General features: G+C 36.8%; 3 protein-coding genes across 6 annotated transcripts in view; 1 reads left to right on the plus strand and 2 right to left on the minus strand.

Moving 5' to 3' along the window:
* Positions 1-5,733: 5,733 nt before the first annotated feature.
* On the minus strand, positions 5,734-9,677 carry LOC107048747 (trypsin epsilon). The gene is made up of 5 exons (XM_015272104.1): positions 9,644-9,677; positions 9,490-9,581; positions 8,409-8,494; positions 8,064-8,337; positions 5,734-6,335 (listed from the first exon to the last, which is right to left on the minus strand). Exons 1-5 carry the CDS (start codon positions 9,675-9,677, stop codon positions 6,015-6,017), a joined length of 807 nt encoding a protein of 268 aa, XP_015127590.1. The 3' UTR covers positions 5,734-6,014.
* A 170-nt stretch (positions 9,678-9,847) lies between these two features.
* On the minus strand, positions 9,848-12,999 carry LOC107048748. Its single transcript, XM_015272105.1, has 4 exons — positions 12,966-12,999; positions 10,853-12,898; positions 10,228-10,445; positions 9,848-10,140 (listed from the first exon to the last, which is right to left on the minus strand). Exons 1-4 carry the CDS (start codon positions 12,997-12,999, stop codon positions 10,084-10,086), a joined length of 2,355 nt encoding a protein of 784 aa, XP_015127591.1. The 3' UTR covers positions 9,848-10,083.
* A 4,968-nt stretch (positions 13,000-17,967) lies between these two features.
* LOC107048794 (protein unc-13 homolog 4B) overlaps positions 17,968-21,783 on the plus strand; it is a 31,201-nt gene continuing 27,385 nt past the window's right edge. For 3 of the 4 annotated variants that reach the window (XM_015272190.1, XM_015272193.1, XM_015272194.1), the window contains exons 1-2: positions 17,968-18,073; positions 18,183-18,303. In XM_015272190.1, coding sequence (XP_015127676.1) covers positions 18,203-18,303 — 101 coding nt within the window. In that variant the 5' untranslated portion in view covers positions 17,968-18,073; positions 18,183-18,202. Of the gene's footprint in view, positions 18,109-18,182; positions 18,304-21,783 lie in introns of all 4 variants that reach the window. The other variant, XM_015272192.1, reaches the window with a different exon arrangement.

The raw sequence follows: 21,783 nt of genomic DNA on the forward strand, positions 1-21,783 counted from the left end.
GGGTAATTCGATCAGGAATGAAGCTATTTTTACTATTTTTTAATTATCTTAATTTCATTAAGATAATTGCTGATGATATTTTCAATTATCATTGAAAACAGCTACTTGAGAAACATCTCGAAAACATTGTGATATAACTATACAACAAATCCACCCTAACGACATCAGTTTCTCAAGCCATGATTAAATCCCTTATAATAATGTTCATCGTTAAAAAATATTTTTGAAAAAATGTCAATGTCTTTGTAGGTATGATGAATCAAATTCTTATTGGTTTCTGAGGATTGTAATCATTGAAGTCTGTAGACAGAAAAAAATTCATATGCTGCGAAAAAAACTAACAAGTGTTGTAGAGACTTGAAAATCGGAAAAAAATAAATAGAATTTTCAAATGAATGTCAAAAGGAGTTACGTATCATAGAGAATCAAAAAGACCATTTTTATTTAGAAGATCCCTTTCTGCATTTCAACGAAATCCCCAAATTTGGTGGCTTAGATAATTTGTTAGATGAACTCCCTTTGCTTCTATACGACCACAACTGAATTATGCAAATACCCATGGCCATTCCTAAGTACCCACATCTCGTCAGACGTATGAAGATCACGGACAACCGGAAAAGCAGAATAACGGAGCGCACAAGAACTACAACTAACTAAACACAACAAAGTGGGTGATAGCTGGAAAATGAAGTCTCTTCAATGAACCCTGCTATCCCACTGTTAGCGCCGTGGCGACCAACAGTTCGAATTCTTCTGGGGATATTTCTGATGATCACGACAAAAATTGAATTTCTGTGAACGATATTAAATTGCCTTCTATCAAGTTGGTTAATTTCCCTCAAGTAAATCTGTTCCACTCCATCGAATATTCTCACGTAGAACATATAGGTTTTCGGCAGAGCTAATTTTTTCTCGCCGCACTCATAGAAAGGATTAGTTATTATTTAGAAATGGATTTGCTTCGGTCTCACCAAATGTTCATTCGTTATTAATTAACAAATGCATATTTGAGGAGTCTTGTTTGGTCATATTCAACTCTACCATTGGTTAATTATGAACAAATCTCATTTGTCGTAGAGAACCAAAAAGAACACTCTCATTTAGAAGATCTCTCCTTTTTGCGTTCCATCGAAATCCCCAAATTTGCGGTTTAGATAATTTGTTAGATAAACTACTCCTGCTCCCATACGACCACAACTGAATTATGCAAATACGCATGACCATTCCTAAGTACCCACATCTCATCAGACGTATGAAGATAAAGGGCAGCCGGAGAAGCATAATAACTGAGTGCACAAGAAGTACAACTAACTAAACACAACAAAGTGGGGGATAGCTGGAAAATGGAAAGTCCCCTCAATGACCCCTGCTATCCCTCTGTTAACGCCGTGACGGCTTTCTTCCCCACTCACGTGCGTGCTCACTTACATGATTCAGTCCGAATTCAACTACCGTACGCGTTACATCATAGGTTGAGCCCTGAGCATAAAAAACAAAACGGTGAACTTCCCAAAATAAATCTCTAAAAAATTTCCAAACATGTGAATCTAAACAGTTAAAAACAACAAAATTGTATCCAATACATTTTTCAAACTATTCAGAACTTCATCTTTAATTAATGGAAAAAGAATCAATTAATCATGTTGGATCCAGTGAATAAACAATTTTGTCGTCGCCATCCCTCGCGGCAGAACAAGCGTTCAGTGAAAAAGGGACAGGCTCGCGTCAGCCGTCCGGCGAAAAAAATATTGCTATCGATAATGACAGACACAGAACTAGGAACTGACGTGCGAATCCCCGTGTATTCACGCCGAAAAAAATTGAAGAATAGTCAAGTAACCGTTCCATTCGGAGCTATCAGCATCCTGGCTGTTGAGGAGAAACCAATTGTTCAGAGTACAAATTGGACCTTGATTCAGAGAGAAGATATCCCACAAACCGTGAAACTTAATGCATCAGTGCAGACAGATTGCGACTCGAGAATAATCGGATGGTACAGTAAACTTAAACGAGATATTTTGAAGAGCATTCGGACCAGGGTCTGTCCGGCGGTTAGTAACAGGTGAGTGCAATTATTTTCTGAAGTAAAGGACCATTGAGTGAACAATTCACAGAATTATTTCATCCGTTTGTGAATTATGGGAGTGGGAAAATGTAATGAATTGTGGTGGCATTTTCCGTGATTAGGTTATTGTCGGTTTAAGGGGAGACAATGAAATTTTAAAATCGCTGGTGCCTTTATCTATCGTGATGATGAGTTTAATATTTACGATCTAATGTAAAAAAAATATGAAAAAATGGAGTTTTGATTTTTTTACTGATCAGAAAGTGATTCTAGAGGAATCCAATCTTTAAAAATGTTCTCGTCACACAATTCTCAACCGATCGACTCAAATTTTGGGTCACATATACATAATATGTACACAAATATAACCGCAAAAGCTTTTCTGAAAATTTCTATTTTTTGAATTGTTCGAATTTGTTTTCAAAATTGGCTGAGTGAATTTTGGAGATTAATAATATTCAACTACATCTTAAATCATTCAAGTAGGATTTTTTCAGATTTTTCGCATGAAAGAGTTTCTATATTTTTTTATTCATTGATATTTTTGTCTCAATTGCTGATTCTATGTATTCGCTGATTATTTCATCCTTATGAATTGTTTAAACGAAAAATTTGAAGAAAAATATTCATGAGACACAGATTCATTTGTTCGAAGGCTTCGAGGCTTAACTCAATATAATTTCAATAAAAGAATTGATTTTCATCTGAATTTTTAACACTTTTGATAGACGAAATGAAGATGAGTTGAATCAAATAACGCTCTGTCAATAATCTGGACATCAATAAACTCACGTATATTTGGAGGAAAATTTTTCATTTATATGAAATGAATAATTCATCTATCTGAAATAAATCGTGTATAACAATCAAAGGATTAATGCATTTTAATGAATGAGTCTTTTTCGCTATTTAAACAATAATTTCTTTTCTAACTAATGAAGCCTCAATTTTGACTAAGAAAATACTTGATTGCACTAAAAAACTCTCTATTCGATGTGAATCGAAACGCAAACAAAAATCAAGTTTCAGTTTGAGTAAAAGCTTTGTTACGAGCTATTTGAGTGAACTGACTTGTTTGATTCAAATGAAATTAAGGAAATAAGCCCTAGTTGAGGAAATCAACCCCCGGGGGAAAACCGTAGCGTAGGAATTATCGTTTTTGAACATTCAACCTGATGAATAATTTTTGATTCATCTTATGGCCTCATTGGAGTTAACACTGATTTTTTTTCCTGGAATAAATTTTAGATACTGCCCCTGGGGCAATAATTCATCAAACTTCTAAGTTTACATTTTTTAGACGATTTAGACCACTGAAGCTAGTGCAATTGAGCCTAAGTCAAATAAACAATTTCTCTCAATATATATGAAAAACAATTTCGAGTCGAAAATGAAACATAATATAAAGTTATAAAGTAATTTCCAAAAAATGTAATCAGTCTAGGAGAAATTATGATATTTTAGGTAAAAATTCCACGAGAATATAATTTTAAATGTAGTTTTTACTCAAAATATTGTAATTTTTAATTGAATTATTGCTGTTTTTTTACAAAAGATTTACTAAAACTCCTCATATTTAGAGGTATTTTTCTGTATAAATTTCTTTCCTTGCAGTTCCAAAAAAGTCAACCGCTCAAAAATTATGATATTGCAAAACCCAAGTGTTGTTTAAATGGAGAAAAAAAAATCATTCAGTGGTGCTCCAATATTTCCCTCCACCACGCACGTGGCTGGGGGAGTTTAAAGACCCTCGGAAGCGGCGAATGGATACTTCAATACTGTCTAGTAAACCCCCTGCACAGGTGACTCATTCTCCTAAACGATAGCCGCAGAATGTGTTAGTGAAGAGTACAAGCGTGCGTGTGTCACCTACTTACCCCGGTGCGTGTTTATTGTTGTTGTCCGTACGCCCACACGTTGCCCCATGCGTGCCGTCCATCTGCATCCGTGTGAAACCGTGGGCTTGTAAATGGACTTCCTTTAGGTGCAGCCAACCTTAACGCGGGAGGCTCCACACCGTGATTTCATTGTCGTATCTTTTGCAATGGCTCGCCCGGGTTAATGTTACGATAGCCGGGAGGGAGATGAGCGTCCGGTAGTTTATTGTTCTCTGGAATTTTTCAGAAACCTGTAACAAGACTTATAATATCTAGAAATTCTTATCTTGCGGGATAACGAAATCACTTTCTAGTTGTAGGGTGTTTTCAGAAAGAAGAGTAAATTATTCGAAATTTAAGATTATCTTCTTCGTCAAATCTGCACGGGAAATGCGATTTTCCTTCGCAAATGACGGGAGGAAAATGGCTTATTTCTAATACCGGAAAAAATAGACCAGGGGAAAGAAAAAATAGACGAAGGGAAATTTTTGAGTTGGATGGGTTTTAACACGTTTTGGGTGTGTGGGCTTTTTTTCCTGGTCTATTTTTTCTGCCTACCGCTTATTTCAATCCTCGGATTTTTGTTGTTTTCGACGATCCTCGGAATGACATAACCCACGTTTCTCCTATCTATTTGCATTTACGAAGAAAAATCGAACTATACCGTGTAGTTATGATGAAAAATGGTATGTGCACCTAGGCAGAAAACAGAACATCAAAACCCGCATATGGATTACTGCCCGAGGCGAAGCCGAGGACGGTAAACACGTGGGTTCGCCTCGCACACGGTTCACACACAGTTTTGAATGTCCTGTTTTCCTCCTTTGGTGCACAATCTACTAATATAAATAAATAACATCATAAACTCATGCCAGAGAATTCTTGCAGAAAAAATCCTAGTAGAGTAAATTATTTAGAGAAATAAACCTCTGATCGCTTTCTTTCATCAAAGATCTGGTGCTCTCAGAGGAGTGACGGACTTGAGTTAGATAAAACACTTTATGTGAAATTGCCCTATTCATTCCACTGAAAATGTTTCTGACTACTTTACATGAATGGTGAAATTTTTTAAATAAAAAACGAAATTAGCTGTGTAGGAGTCGACTTTGATAACACTAACTCGTAGTTCCTGGTTTACACTTTTTTCAACAATTTTGAAAAATAAAAACCTCTATAGCTCAAACATTCGAATCCCTGGACAATTTTCAATATTTCTAGCGTCTTCCAGGCAACCGAACAATAATTTCTTTTGCACTAATGCAATTAATTTCTTTTGCATTAATTATTCGTTTTTAAACATATATAAGCGATCTTTAATTCACGATAAATCTCACTCAAATACCCCGTGTATATTAAAACTCATAGTAGTCTGGCTTATTTCTAAACCATCTCAGAGTGTGAAAATCCCGCTGCATAAGTTGTATAGTTTCCAAAAGAAATCGATATAAAAAACCTGAATTTTGAATACTGTTTGCATAGACTTCGAATAAATTCCTTATAGAGTTCCAAAAGAATTCAATCCAAATTAGGTTTTTTCAACCATTATTAATGCATTCCTTAATTTGAGAAAACGAGAGGACGAACAACTGCAATGCACAGCCAAATTTCACCGCCCCCTCCTCGTGAAGAATGCTAGTAGTCAATGTTCTCTTCTGTAGAGTGTAATCCCGAGCACTTCGATTTTTTACGTCTTCTCAATCTTTAAAAAGAATAGAGTTCAATTGAACTATTTCATATCCGACTAGATAAGCTGTTGACCCATGGGAACATTATTTATTTCAATTAGCCATATTTGCTTTGCACAATGCCAAGATAACAGTTATTCACCTCTAATCGTCTCACAGTTTTTAGAAATTTACTTAAAACTCATGTTTTTGGGTCACCCTGTGATTCAGATGAAATATCCTCCATCATCAACATCACACGATAAGATTGTTTAGATAAGGAATGAATTTATGTACATCTGTTAGTCATGAGTTTGCAATTATAACTCCGATACGATTCAAGAACAAACAGTTGAGTCACTACAACTGAGCATCTGGGTTTAACATATTTTGATACAGCAAACAGTCTCATTTCATTGGATTGAAATTCCATTTGGGGATCCTCCTTCTTGGCTTGATGACTTTCTTAATCCAGTTTCTATAATGAATAACTTTGGTGTATACTCCTGGGCTTGTTCCACAGCCGTCTCCAAAAGAAACAATTCCGTAAATTGTTGTATTAGTGGCCAGGGGACCTCCTGAGTCCCCTTGGCAAGCATCGTAGCTCATACGAAAATAACAGAGGTGTGTTATATTAGACACTGCTTTGGGATACCAGTCAGCAGCCTGCAAACATTCTTCGTACGAGATATAGTGTACCTCCACTATTCGTAAAGTTGTTGAAATTTCCTGGAATCAGGACGAATCCATTGAAAGAATCGCGGAAAAATTACAAATTCTCGACAATACTGACAATGGGGATCTAATATTGCAAAATTAATTATTTGGATCAAATGTGTAATAATAATTATAATTATAATTATAGTTTCTTGAAGGCAAATCGCGTGATTTGAAGATTAACACTTCACTGTGAGAAAATTCCTTAGTCCAAGAAATCGCTTTCACTCGAAAGAACATTCCTCACTTAAAATAAGTACACGGAGAGAGAATTTAAGTAAAAATTATATAGGAAATTACCGTCAATGTCACTATATGAATGGTAATCGTAGCACGAAATTGTAATTCGATAAAAATTATTTTTTGCTGAAGATATCTTACGATTCAATGAAAAAAGACATCTATGGAGGCAAAAATTGATCTCCCTGTACAGTAAAATCTCCCGATAAGATATTTTTTTCTGGAACTCATGTGAAGGTCACAGCAACTGACGAAAGTGAAATTTTACAATACCGCGTCTGGTAAAATAAATAATTTGCCGTCAGAGAAAAATTCCTACACATATGTGAACGATTACGTAATATTGAGCGATTGTAACATTTATCATTTATGCTATCCAAAATTATTCACATTCATGGGATAATTTTTGATAGCATAAATGGTAAATGTTACAGTTTTGATACGAATTACGAAGGAAAGAGGGTTATAGATCCTGTTTAATCGTAATTCAATCCTGGCGTTATATATTCTCACGGACCGTCTGAAGCGCGAACTTGTCTAGCCCTCGTCGGGGCCCTCCGGCTACGTTCTGTTACGCCTGGGTAAAAGGAGGGCTAAGTAAAAAAAATTGTTCATTTTTTCGTAAAATAATTCATTTTCATAGAGTAATTGAATTCAAATTTACAGTTTTCTTTGACTTTTTCATAAGAATTTAATGCTTATTGCAAAATTCCTTGAAATCTTAGGAAAACTATGAAGTGATGAACATTCTCATGTAGCAGAAAAGTACCGAAAGTTGGTGAAATGAATCACCGATTTGCAAAGCGTGATCTTCTACTTGACCTCCACTGTTGGAAATTTTTGTCTGAAATTTCACTCGTCTTTGAAGTTGATATTAAATTACAGTTCCACTTAAATTTCAAGAAACTTCGTTATTGAAAATTCACAATTTGATGAAAAAACCAATTTAAACTGACACTTTCAGTTCAATTATTCCTTTAAAATTTATAAAAATAAGAACAATTCAGGTCAACATATCTTCGTAATTTGGTACTAAATACTGATATTTTGATTGAGAATTCGAGTAACTTGCTGCAGTTGACTATTTTACTGCTGTCCACAAATTCGAAACTCCGTTGAATTTTAAGTTAAATTTAAAATATCATTATTTTTTCGCCTTTGAATCAAATTCAACATTCATTTCTTGAAAATTGCTATTAACCTATTCCTTCGCGGAAATATCGAATCGTCTCGGTGTGAGAGAAGTGGGGGGTCCGTCCGAATATTAGTGAGCCATAAGAGAAGCATGCTAGCGCACGCGTGTCACCACAAAACAAACAAGTGGGGTACGACGAAGTGGGGTGAGACGACGTAACGGGTTAAAACATAGAATTTATTATTTTCTTCTAACACTATTCATTGTCTTCATAAAATTCCTCGGCTTCTTTACCACTTCTTAGTCTATTTAATAGATTGCTTTGTTATTCAATCACGAATCACTCAGATTTTCCCAAAACATACCTTTGAATCGGTTTTTCCCCATCCAGACACCCAAAGTTTACGCGGAGGTTTCTTGTTCGCACGAGGCAAATTGATCGGCCTGATGCGTTCCGAAAATTTGAGTTTGTGCTTGAGTCGTAGAAGGAGAAGGTCATTTTTAGGGATGTTGTCGTAAGGAATCACCTCAGTATTCTCGAAATAAACTGCATTCCTCACCCAATGAACGGAACCGCCTTCATGAAGATAGGTTGAGCCAGCTCTGACATAGTAATCCTTAGGATCCTTACCTTCAGTCCTAAGAGTTCAATAAATTCAATCACTGGACAGTCCTAATCTCCTGCTGCAATAACGATTTGAGATAATTACATGCAATGATAGGCAGTCAACACCCAATATTGATTGAGAATACTGCCACCACATAAAAATCCGGTTATCCCGTGATGCAATGAAACCTACAAGCAAAGTCATCATTTTGAAAACTAGAAAATAACCAGAATAATTCTACGAGAAACCGTAAAATTACTTATCATCAGAATGAGGGGCTAGTTAGGGCTACTTAGGAAATCAATGGACCACTCGACTGGAAATCAAGGAAAAAATCACCAGAAATCAATGGAAATCACTGAAAATCAAGTGATTTCTATTTTCGGTAATGATTTCTAAAGATTTCTGGAAATCATCGGAAATCAATAGAAATCATAAAGAAATCAAGTAATTTCCGAAATCATCAGAAATCATCGATAAGTGTAAAATCGAAATTGATTTTGCAGTTTCAACTCTACAATTTTTGTTAGTGTATCAGTGCGTTCGAAATCACCCAATCCCGAAATGTGACGCTATGAAGTTTTTGACGTCCTTACACGGAGAGAAATATTCAATGAAAATTACGTATCTTTTCCGTAATTTAGGAGCGACATATGGTTGTAGGAAATTTTACGGAACTGTCACGGAATTTTTCCAGAGCGTTCCATAATTTTTATCTGAATCTCCTGTGAAAAATTACGATACCGTCACTGAAATTTTCTAAGTCGATTCCGTAATCGGTGAGCGAATTGTGAGTTCCGTAATTTTTACTGAACATTTCTCTCCCTGTACATATTGTAACTTCATGTAGAAAAATGCCATTGTCGACAGATGTCCCATTCTGGTCCTGAAATCATGATTTCCCCAGTGATTTCTGGAAACCAAGAAATCATTGGAATCTACTAGAAATCATGGAAATCACAACAAATCAAAAGAAATCATGATTTTTAATGTTGATTGGGAAATTACAAAAATCATTCGAGAAGTCATAGAAATCAACAGGAAATCACAGGAAATCATCTGTTTCTAGAAATCACTGAGTCACTCGATTGAGGAGTGACCAGCCCCTCGCATCAGAATATTAATAAGATGTTCAATGTAGAAGTCAATATAGCAATTAGGGAAAGAAATTAATGATGCGCACCATGAACGGTCGCTTTTGAATCTTGATAGGATACCCATTAACGATTCTAGGCCTTGTAGTTTCTCCAGGCTGAATCCAGATAGCAATGGAGCCTAAAAAAATTGTTGTATATTCCTTTTCTTTTCATTATGAATAATGAACATAAATGACTTACCACAAAGGCAAAGAATTTTCACAGAACTCCACATTTTTCCAAATGATTCAAAATGAGAGTATCGAATACTTTATATGAACCGAAACAATCGTTAAAGTCATGGAGACAGCAGTCGTAAAAAGCATCATTGGTGATTTAAAGAGGTGAAGATTGAAGTTTATCTAGTTCAAGATAGAAGGAATGACTAATGAGCGCAGGAAAGAGTTATGAGATACTTCTCGGATTGTATTATCATTTGCTTGTACATTATTTCAAGAATCATGAGCGTGATTATACTACTAGCAACTATTGAAGCAATATTGAACAATATATATGGAAATTATTGTATCTATCATAAAATATATCCATGATCTGAATAGCCAGCGTCTGCGTCGGTAGAAGAGTAGAAAAGCTGATAGATCTTCTATTCGTTTCATACTGAAGAATCTTACAGATTTCAACTAACTATGCTCCCACGATTGGTCTTGATCCTGTGGAGTAGTCATCGCCTGGTAAATCTGAAACAGTGATTTCCTTTTTCAATACCTCTGATTATCATAGGAGATTCGAACATGTGGGATTAATAAATCAATTAGTTTTTTCACCGGAGTTGAAGGAACTGTTGGTGGCTCAGAACCTGTATTGAGTTCGGTCCGATAGACAGCAGCAGCTAAGACAGTGATGCATTCATAAAACATCGTAGCCAGAAGGAATGTGTTAGCAAGGGATGCAATTGTGCTTTGTTTCCTTAGCATTTTCGTTTGACTCAGACGCTTCAGCGAATTCATCAGCTTTCGTGCTGCTTCTTCACGTGGGATGACACCTGAAACAAATAATTGGTTGAGTACGATGCGAGGCGTAAAACCGCGAAGGGACGTCGTAATTCATAAAGGCACTTGCTGTTAAATCATGAAAGGAATGATACAAAACCGTTTCTTCAGAAATATTATTTGTATCAACAAACATTTTTCGGATTGTTTCCTCAACTTTGATATTGTACAGATAATGATTGAGCGAGATTTGGAATTCAATAAATATTGCTGTAAAATATATTCAATAATTCCGATAAAAATTGATGTTATAAAAGCAATCTTTGACGAATTTTTTGTTTAGGACTTTCATTACCTACTGAAAGAGTCTTACAATTTTTTCTCAGCAAATAGGTTGAGAAAACTCTCAGGAATAGTTGAAATAAGAAAAGTGATCAATTCTTATTCTTCAATTTCGTACCTCTAGGCGAATAACTCCGATTCAACTGCTTATCAGTTTCGTCGGAGGAGTCCGCGGGATCATCTGAATCATCAAACATGCTTGACGATTCACTTGAATGGTAGGACTTGTTTTCGTACGACCTCATCCCAGACCGACTTTTTGGTTCCGTTGATTCTTGAACTTCTGGAGTCGGTACTGTTGGCGGTAGATTTGGATTTGACTGATCTGGCTTTAGTTGTTCTGGTTTTGGTTGTTCCGGTTTTTGTTGCTCTGGCTTTAGTTGCTCTTGTTTTGGTTGCTTTGGCTTTGGTTGCTCCGGTTTTAGTTGCTCTGGCTTCGGTTGCTCTGGTTTTGATTGCTCTGGCTTTGGTTGCTCCGGGTTTGGTTGATCTGGTTTCGATTTATCGCCATCTCCCCAAAAGTCATCTCCAAGCCATGGCCCCATAATAGCGTCCAACAACTCGTCCAAGCATCTCATAGACTTCATGTGCTCCGAAAAGTCAATTCCAAGAAACTCTGACATTGACTTCACCAGGGTTCCCTCCACCGTAGTGAACATCGAGCGAACATCGTTCACTGCCCCAAGTGCGATCCTTATTAAATGATGCTTGTACGTCTCCAAGGTTTTATTCACCTTCACGTACATCTGTCTGGCTCCAGGATGATTCCTAGACATTTTCCTCAGTTTGTGTTGGGCTGAAGCTCCTCGTTGATAAATGTAAACGCAAGTTCCGATTTCATCCAGGATATCAGCTCCCAATTGATTTTTCAGCATGACTTCTATCATTTGCTGTGCTATCTTCTGCGCTTCTGCACCCGCTGGTGACCATCCCAGGTGATTTGAAACATTCATCCCAACATTGGAATCTGTTTTGGATCGACTGAAGAGGGAGCACGTTATCGTCGATGTTTTCTTGTCTACTTTACAACTGTTGTCCAGCTCTTGAACACTTTTTACCAACCTTAGAGCAGAAGGCCAGAATTTTCGCCTGTGGTACTCTCTCAAAGCGTTCGGTTCTGCAGACTTTTTCGTCTTCTCAGTAACACAAGCACTGACCCTTCGCAATTCTTTCAAACATTCATAATAGTTTGGAATGGTATTCGCGAATGTCTGACATGTCATCGCTTCGTAACCAGTGTAGATTTTCTTTTTTGAAGCTGGATGTCGAGGGACAGGTTTGTTAAATCGATTTCTAACAATCATGGCTGCGGTTCGCGGAGAATATTTCATGACATCGATGACTGCTTTTGGAAGGTTGAAATAAGATTTCGGTGATGACATACATTGACGCGCTCCAACGATGTAGTGTTTCCAATTTTTGATGAATGTCGGTATCAACAAACCGGAGGGGGTGTTGTTATGCATTGGGAATCTTCTGGAAGTTTCTGATTCACGGGAAACATATCCCTTTCTGATATAGTCATTCTTTCGGAAATATTCTCTGACTTTTGAGAGTGTTCTGCTAGCCAAAGGAATTAGCTTCTGTGGGAATCGGTACAATTCATGATAAATTGAATCCACGAAATTCGATCGATTCCATCGACTTTTCATGTTGGTATTATAAACGGTAGTAGAATAAACTCGACCAGAGATTGTGGTATACTCTTGAATCGGTTTCCATGTGCCAGGTTTGGATTCCTGCGCAATTCCAAATGTTTCTGATAATTTCTCAATATCATTGAGGATAGAACTTCCAATAGCAGATACATTCCAATAAAATTGATTATTAGATCCATATCCATTCTTCAATTTAAAATTATACATTGATGCATAACTCGAAGGCGTCAGGAAGTTCCTTAACACATTACCGACTGTCTTATCAATATCATTCAGCATAGAAGTCCCAATAGCGGATAAGTTCCATTGAAATTCATTATTAGATCCATATCCATTTTTCAATTTTAAATCATACATTGATGTATAACTCGAAGGTGTTAGAGAGCTCGTTAATATACTATCAGCTGTTTTATCAGTAGCATCGCGATCTGTCTTATTGACACGAAAGTTGAGGAATACATTCTGTTGTCGGAATTCTCCTTGGCCAATTGCCGAAGTTTGAGCATCTGCACATTCATATAAAGAATTAATAGACCATTGTTTCCATTCTATAATCAATTATTGGAGCCTTACCAATTAGCAGCGTCAACAGCACCCATACATACATGTTGAAATAACTGAATTTCCAACGGCAGATGTTTCCTTTTATAGCATAAATTATCAGATTGGAAAATTTGAGTGACATTAAACGGTTAGAAGTGACTGCCTTATCTACAACTTGTTGTAAATAATGGGACGACTTTGGGTTATGGGTCGTTCAACATCGTGAAATCGTTACATTTCATTATTTATGACATAATAAAGTCCTGCAAAATTATTGCAGTTTTGGTGATAACCCGGGTTGCCCAGCTTTGTCACAGATTTTCGGAGAATTTATGGGAGATAAAATCGTAATGTGGGGTCATTCTCAATTAATGAGGTGATAAAATTATTATTTCCTTGTGCCTTGTGGCTAGTGCTCTATTAAACAAGTATTAAGCAGTGCTGAGTCTGGTTACTAAGTGTGTTTGGTGAGGAACTAGTTTTAGGGTGGATGTGGGATGAAATGTGGAGGGAGATGTTGGGAAAATTATGGTAGGCGTGTTATAAAAAATCTCAATATATTTTCGTGGGATCGAACCACTCGTCGTTAATTTATTACACTCTTTGGTCTTAAATTGTTGAATGTCTTATTAAATTGATAATTGTCTCTTTACTTTCAATTCGTTGAGTCACTGAATCTATACTGAATTAATTAACAAGTTGATGTACTGAGCAAAATATTAAATTTAGAATACTGATGAGTAACTGACTCTACTCTATCATTACCGTGACGATACAGAAAAGCAACTGTCTTTTGGGGGTTTCACGATCCCCTGACCGCTCCACCCGAAGGTTCCCGATGGTGCTCGACGATAATCGGTAGGACCGACCGTTTAGTTGATTGCTGCCTTTCAAACAAAGTGGATGGATGATATCATGATCACTTGATGGGATAAATAGAAGGAAATACGAGAAGATATTACTTTGCATAAGAAGGAAAGCCCTACAAACGGCAGCAGATCGTCAGAAAGGATGGTAAAAATAGATCTCCCCAGCTACAGTGTTGGAAATTTTTTGAAATTTCATGGAAGATATTATAGTAAATCTGATGAGAGTGACATTGGATCGAATTGAGGGGAAAAATGGTCATGAAATTTCATGTTTTACGAAGAATTCGCGGAAATTCATGAGTTTTCAGTGGGAGTGAGATGAAAATTTCACAACTTGGTTGAATTTTCAGCGGAACATGAATATTTAGAAACAAAATGACATAAATTTTCAATTTTTCCCAGAGTTTTTTTTTCGGAATTTCCACACAATAATTGGACTGAAAAATCAAATATTTTATTGATTTCTAGATCAACATTACCAGATTGACCAAAAAAATCAATGGAATATTTGATTTTTCAATGACAAAATTTCCTGAAATTTCAGTGGAACACGATAAAAGTTTTCGGAATTTGGCATGGAAAATTCAGACAAAAATTTTCAACAATGTGGATGTTGACAGGAGTTTTTTTTACTGCAACTTGTTTGCACGCATTTAGCTATGTTCTTATACTGAACTGGTTTAATGAGGAAGAGGAGTAAACATTAATCGAGTCATGAGCCTAATGAAGCTGAAATAATAAATGCAATTTCGACAAATGACAATCAGACGCATGTTGTTTCCTTTTTCTGCAATACCCCTTTAAATCTATGAGGCAAAGGATAACTTTTAATACGAAATAGAGAACATTAAAATTTCTCGGGATTTCTCTCTTCGTAGCAAGAAATTTACAGAAAAAATACATGAATTGATACTGAAATATAAGAACTCGTAGTTATCCATTTCATACCGCTATATCTAATATCTATTCTCCATGGTGAAAGTATTCCCCACGACACAAATAGTTTCTGGTAAGCGCAAAACTTTCCACGTTGAATTTAAGTCAAATCCTTAAAATTCTTTTTATTATTTTCGTAAATAATAATCTCTTATTTGACTAAGGTATTTCGATTAGTGGCAACCCTGTCCATTCGAAAATCTTTTCCCTCTCAAAATAGCAAGGTATCAATTTTCTTCTAATGTAATAACGGATAGGGAAAACACGTCATACAGCAATGATATGTAAAAATTACAATCATAATTTCTACATTAGATCACGTATAATATCAGAAAAAAGGCTGCGGCTAATTTTTCCAAAGTCGTTAATCAATTATTCAGAGGATACATAGAAAACGGAAACGCTCAAACTTCCGGGTCTCAGGATATCATCCTGAGCACTCAGGAAAATTCATAAATTTTAGTAAGATCTCCGTAATTTTACCGGTCCCTTGTTCCGGCGTATATGAGGCATAATTTTATCCAGTTATAGGTTGCTCTAAAATGCGAATCAGAAACTGCGAAATATTGGCACAGGGGGAAGAGGGGTACATAGAAATACCTGTGGCTCCTGCGACCCATCGCGCATTCTCCACAATTTAATTAAAAATTAATATGCACTGGAATAAATTAATTAGTTGAAAAATAATTGACCAATTAAAATGACTGAGATAATTGATCCAGAATAATCACAATTGTTCGATTGCACTTCAATCGAACAGAATTTCAGGGAAAATTCATTTTCAATATTCATCAAACACCACTGAAGCTGTCTGTTTGTCACACGTAATTTGTTTATCGACAGTGGACTGTTATGTAATTCATTATTGATGGACGGATTGAATTTTTAAAATGTTGAGAAAATTTACTTGATACGGATGATAAAGTTGTAGCAAGATACGTGTTAGCGTAGTTTTGAATGAAAGTTCAAAAATGAAAACAAAAAACTTCCATTTTTGAAATTTTTTAAAAACTGATAAAAATGGAAGACAAAAGATGGATTTAATTTTTGTATTCTGAAAAATGTATTCTACATAGAGGAAAAACAGTTTTGATTTCCAGGGACGTATCACTGATTCCAGGGATATATCCCTAATTTGCAGACAGCTACACTGAGAAAAAATCGAATATCTGAAACATATTTACGTGAGACAAGTAATTTTTCTTCAATCGCTTAATTCTCCCAGGCATCTCAACTCACGTGGTCCGAGAAAGATCTCATTTTCTAAATGTTCTTGTACTCAAGTACACTGTTAGAAAAAAATGAAATTTCATGGACAGTTGACTACTAATTTTCAGAACAGTGACACTGAATGTGATTTAGGAGAGAAAAAATCATGAAATTTCAAGTTTCACTGAACATTCAGTAAAATGTCAGAATTTTAAGCAGCATAAAAACGAGAAATCCTCAACTTATTTGAATTTACAATCTAATATGAATATTCAGTGCCAAATTGCATTGGATTTTCTGCGAAATCTGAAATTTAATAATTTTGCTTCCGTATGGAAGCCTTGTATTTGACGGATTTTTCGATTCACTAATTTTTTCCCCTAAATCGCGCTTAGTGTCGCTATCCTGAAAATTCAAGAATATACATATTTACCGAAATTTTCTGGTTTCCTATTAATTTTCAAGGAAAAATGGAACTGAAATTCACAGTTCTCGTTGATTTTTTCAGCGAAATTCTGAGCTTTCTATGACGAAATTCCTTGAAATTTCAGTGGTAATTAAATTCGATAAAAATTTCCAAAAAGAGTACCGGCAATTTCAGACACAAATTTTTAACAGCGTATGATTTTGTTGCAAATGAGCTCACACAAATCGCGTAGAAGTATCAATCTTTGTCAATCTTTGAATATTTATTGTTAATCATGATTTTTTTACGTACTTCTAATGGTTCGATACTCTTATATAAAAAGGAGATCTCACATGTTTATTCCTAAATATCTGAAAGTTATTTTTTTCACATGATGATGATACTGATTTTGGTGATAATATTAGTGTTGATGATTTCCCACGGGGCATGTATTGATTCTCAATTGAAGTTTTCATGGATTTTGACGAATTTTTCAAGGTCTTTCAATAAAAGTTTCGATAGAATTCTGTGGAAAATCCTTCGCTTTCAATGGAAGTTTTTCATAGCTTTCGCCGTGTCAACTATTGATTCTCGATAGAAATTTCCATCCCCTTGCAACAAAAAACAATTATGGATTTACAATAGAAGTTTTCATCGCTTCCCACGAATTTCTCCTCTGTAATCCAATAGAAATTCGTATATGTGAAAGAACATATTGATTTCAATCAAACCCCCTTTAAATAATAACGCGATGAATCATATAAAATTCATCAAATTGTGAGACGCGCGGAGCGCGCCTTCGATCTCGTGTAATATATTCGTGATGTAACGCGGAACGATAGTGATAAATGAGAATTTATTCAAGTTCCGCGCAAGTGAAGCGCAAAAATTCTGAGATTGAGGCTATCGAAAATAATTTACTTTTGCCTAGTAAATATGGTTTACATATTATACAATTTTTCTCTCAGTGTACTTGTAATTCTCAAGCATAAAATTCAGTAGCGAAGCAGTCAAACGGTTTACCGTCAATTTACTCTTTAGTTGAGTTTTCCAAAAATATTTCCAATTCTAAGGGAGATAGCGAAATTTTCATAATAACCTTTTTTGTAGGGCGAATTGAGTGCTACTAAAAAGGTTATAAGAAAAATTTCGCTATCTCCCTTAGATTTAGAGATATGCATTGAAAACTGGCCAATAGCCAAAATCAACTTAAACCGTTCGACCACTTCGCTACTGAATTATTGCTGTTGGAAGTAAAAAGTTTACTGACAGCTCGGGAACAGAAAACATTTTTCATTACTAAGCATATATTTGCTGTAGTCGGCAATGGATTAGTCTGCCTGAACGAACGCATGCATTCCCTGCCTTCAAAAAGAACTCACACAGCAACCAATTTATTCGTCATCAAAGATTCAGATAATTATCGTCGGCATTATCGTATGCATAAGGAGTATTAAGCTATCTCCCTTGTTATCAGTGGATAAGTTACTATCGAATAGCGCGACCTTTGAATCTTCAGAAGGTGTCGCCATCTGAAGGCTAAAGCCCAACTCTCTCATCGGTCTTACTCAATACCAACAGTACTCTACTTGGGACTCCAGTGGGTGTCTGACAGCCGGCATCCTTGGCCCAAAATATCCAGCTCTCACTGAGGAATAATACACGATCGTTCAGAAGTGATTCCGAGGATTAATCCGTGCCACAACGAATATTTTGACGTGAGAGTTTCTGTTTCTTGTTTTTGGAAATAAGAGTAAATACTAGGTTCTAAATTAGTGGGATCGATCAGACAATCGTTGGTGGTTAATTATTGTGTTTGATCAACAGAAAAATAAACAAGTAGAAAAATGGACGAGGAGGCCATGTGGAAAGGGTTTTATCACACGATTGTGGAGGAAAAAGAAGCGAAAGAACGGGAGAATAGGGAGAAAACTGACCATGAACTCAGGTAAAATGACTGTCTGCATCATTAAAATTAAAATTACGATCATTAAAAATCTTTAATTCATCCCATAACTAAAAATAGATTTGAAACTTTTTGTAAATTGATTTTAAATGAAGTCCATGATGTTTCATTTACCCTTAAAAAAGTATTTTTGCTAACACGATATGAAATAAAGTGAAGATGATATCATTGAAAGTTCCCCGACGTGACCACTCTGAAGCAACAAAAAGAAAAACGTCAGATCCTCATAAAGCAATCGTGACGTAAACACCTCCGGCTTTCGGTAGGCACGCCTGTTCTATTCTTATTCGCACACTTGAATACCGGCACCGAAATGATACAAAAGCGAGTCATTTGCAGTCGTGCAAGAGATGAGAAATATATACGTACGCTTTTAAATTAAATTCTCGGAGATCTGTCGCCGAAGGTCGGGGTGCATGATTCATGGCGCTTAGGCAAGTCACCTGGGAGCAGTGCTGTGCATATGCAATCCGGCTACCGTAATTGGTTCAGGGAAGCTGCATTATGTTGCGACGTGGTATGAATGCAATGCGAAACATATTACTTATTGTCCTACCTGTTCCGTTATGCTCATTGCTATCTGTTCCGGTCGTAAAAGAAAAAACAAAAAGATTTTTTCACACACCTGCATGGAAAGTTCGTACTTTCCTCGCGCTCATCCGACAGCAAAATACAAACTTTTCTTTGCAGGCGTGTTAAAAAATAGCATATGCACCTCGGGCGGAAAAACATGACTTTCCGCCCTTGATGCACAATATACTATTCCGCCACGGCAGGTTTTGCGGCTTTGCGCCGCGTCGCGGGAGGGAAATCTGACTTTGCGCCTACGCCGTGACGGAAAATAACGTCCTGATCACGGGAGGTAAGATAAAGGAGCCTGTGCCACGTGCTTCTGCCCACGGCACGACTCCTTTATTTTCCCTCCCTAGGTAGGAATATACTATTTTCCGTCCCGGCGGGCGCAAAGTTACATTTCCCTCCCGCTTCGCGGGAGGGAACTCTGACTTTGCGCTTACGCCGAGACGGAAAATCGCGTTCTAACCACGGGAAGTAAAATAAAGGACCCTCAGCCGCGTGCTTACCAACCTCGCCATCGGCTCGGCTGGTAATTGTACTGGCGGCTGAGGATCCTTTATTTTCCCTCCCTAGGTTATAATTAGTATATTTCTAACCTAGGGAGGGAAAATGAAGGATCCTCAGCCGCCAGTGCAATTACCAGCCGAGCCGAAGGCGAGGTTGGTAAGCACGCGGCTGAGGGTCCTTTATTTTACTTCCCGTGGTTAGAACGCGATTTTCCGTCTCGGCGTAAGCGCAAAGTCAGAGATCCCTCCCGCGAAGCGGGAGGGAAATTTAACTTTGCGCCCGCCGGGACGGAAATATACTATTCACACCCCTGCACTGAAAGTACTCACTTTCCTCCCGCTAATCAAAGAGCAAAATACGAATTTTCCTTTGCAGGCGTGTTAAAAAATAGCATGCGTACCTCGAGCGGGAAAACATGACATTACGCCCTTTATGCACAATATACTATTTTGTCATATCTGCACAGAAAGTTCGATTTTCCTCCCCAAATGACGGGAGGAAAGTGGCTTATTTCATACCCCGACTTTTTGTTGTTTTTGACGATTCTCGGAATGACACAACCTATGTTCCTCCCTGCATTTACGAAGAGAAATCGAATTATACCGTGCAGTTATGATGAAAAATAGTATGTGCACGTAGGAAGCAAAAAAAGACTTTTAAATTCGCGTGTTTAACGCCCTCGGGTTCGCCTCGGGCAGTAATCCACACGCGGGTTGCAATATCCTTTTTTCCTCCCTTGGTGCACAATCTACTAATTCCAACCCTTTTCCGTGTGAAAATTCAGCTCAATTCGTCCAGGCACAGATGAAATACAGATCTGATACTAATCAGGATTTCTTTATGAGATTTTCGTATCGGCATTCAGAATCTGACAAGATTCTGAACAGATTATTTGGCTCCAATATGGCGAAGTCGATTCCGAGCCTACTCTGATCAGTATAATCCCGACTGGTTCCGTATCGGATTCGGTACTTATCAGAAAGATACAATCCTATACAGAGAAAAAAAGTTTCTGGTTTCCAGTACCACGGTTCTGAAATCTAGAACCATGGTACTGGAATGAACAACCGTTAGGTGCCGAAATCAAGGGTCGAAAAGTTGCTAAATTTTCATGACAGAATAATCCTTCACCTAGAGAAACGATTCATTTAAATCAAATAAATAAGTTGATTTAAATACGACGACATGAATTTTTTTTCAACTTAAAATTTTTTTTATTTGAGGTTTTATCGATTTTAAAAGAACTATTTTTTCATTATTAATGAATATTTATTTTATCCAAATAAATTCATCGTCAATAATAAATGCAGATTTGTTTTATATTAAGAAAACTTTTTTTTTTCTATGTCATTAATTTTATCGAAGTGATTCTCGATTTGAAACCCCTTCTCTAGCCTGTCTCCCCTCCTTTCTTTTCCTCTCATTGTTATCTGCGGTATCATGGCCGTCTTACTCTTAGCTGTGCCCCATTCGAGCGAGGACTGCACGGGAAACCATGTAAAACCCTAGTCGCACAGCCGGCCGATTGTGCAGTGCCCTAATATATCCATCTGTCACACTGACTAGATGGAGACACTAGGCCGCTACACCGTACCTACCGCCCGCAATTTACATTCGATCAATTAGCCCCTCATGTATAGATATTCCAAATTTTTATTTTTTTCCTCAAGTAGTTTTAAAAAAAATTGCGAGCTAATAAAAAATATTTGCTAGTTAGTACTTTTTTTAAAATAAATTTTTGAAAAATCATCCCTGAAAAAAAAGGCGTTATCCCCCCTATTTCATTATTGCCAAAAAATTTTATCACCAATCGGTAGCAAATTGTTTGAAGATTTTTGCGAGTTAAGAAAAAATCGTCAATGCACTCCTATTATTGTGTAAATTAACAATTCCAATTTCAACTGAAAACCAGAGTTGGTGATCAGAATTTGTAGCAGAGATGTCAGATAAGATATGAATGTTTTTATGGGCTCAAATGAAAGAGCGGGTCGAGAAATGACGTGCTAGAGCCTCTAAAGATGACAAATGTCTCTAAAGATGATATCTGTTTTCAATTGAAAAACAGAGTTGTGACAACATTGTCTAGGAGGACAATAGGGTCTAGGAGTATGTATAGAACATTGGGGTCTAGGAGTCTCCCCTGGTTCAAAACCATCTTTAGAGGTCCTAGCACGCCATTTCTCGACCCGCTCTTTCATTTGAGCCCAAAAAAACATTCATATCTTGTCTGACATCTTTGCTACAAAGTCGGGTCTCCAACTCGGGCTTTCAATTAAACAGAAAAGCAGAGCTGCGCGGCTTTAATTGAAAGCCCGAGTTGTAGACCCGAGTCTGTAGCAGCGATGTCAGACAAGATATGAATGTTTTTTTGGGCTCAAA

This window comes from Diachasma alloeum, unplaced genomic scaffold (genome assembly GCF_001412515.2).
Source record: "Diachasma alloeum isolate Michigan unplaced genomic scaffold, Dall2.0 Dall_scaffold_00197, whole genome shotgun sequence".
NCBI classification, from domain to species: Eukaryota; Metazoa; Arthropoda; class Insecta; order Hymenoptera; family Braconidae; genus Diachasma; species Diachasma alloeum.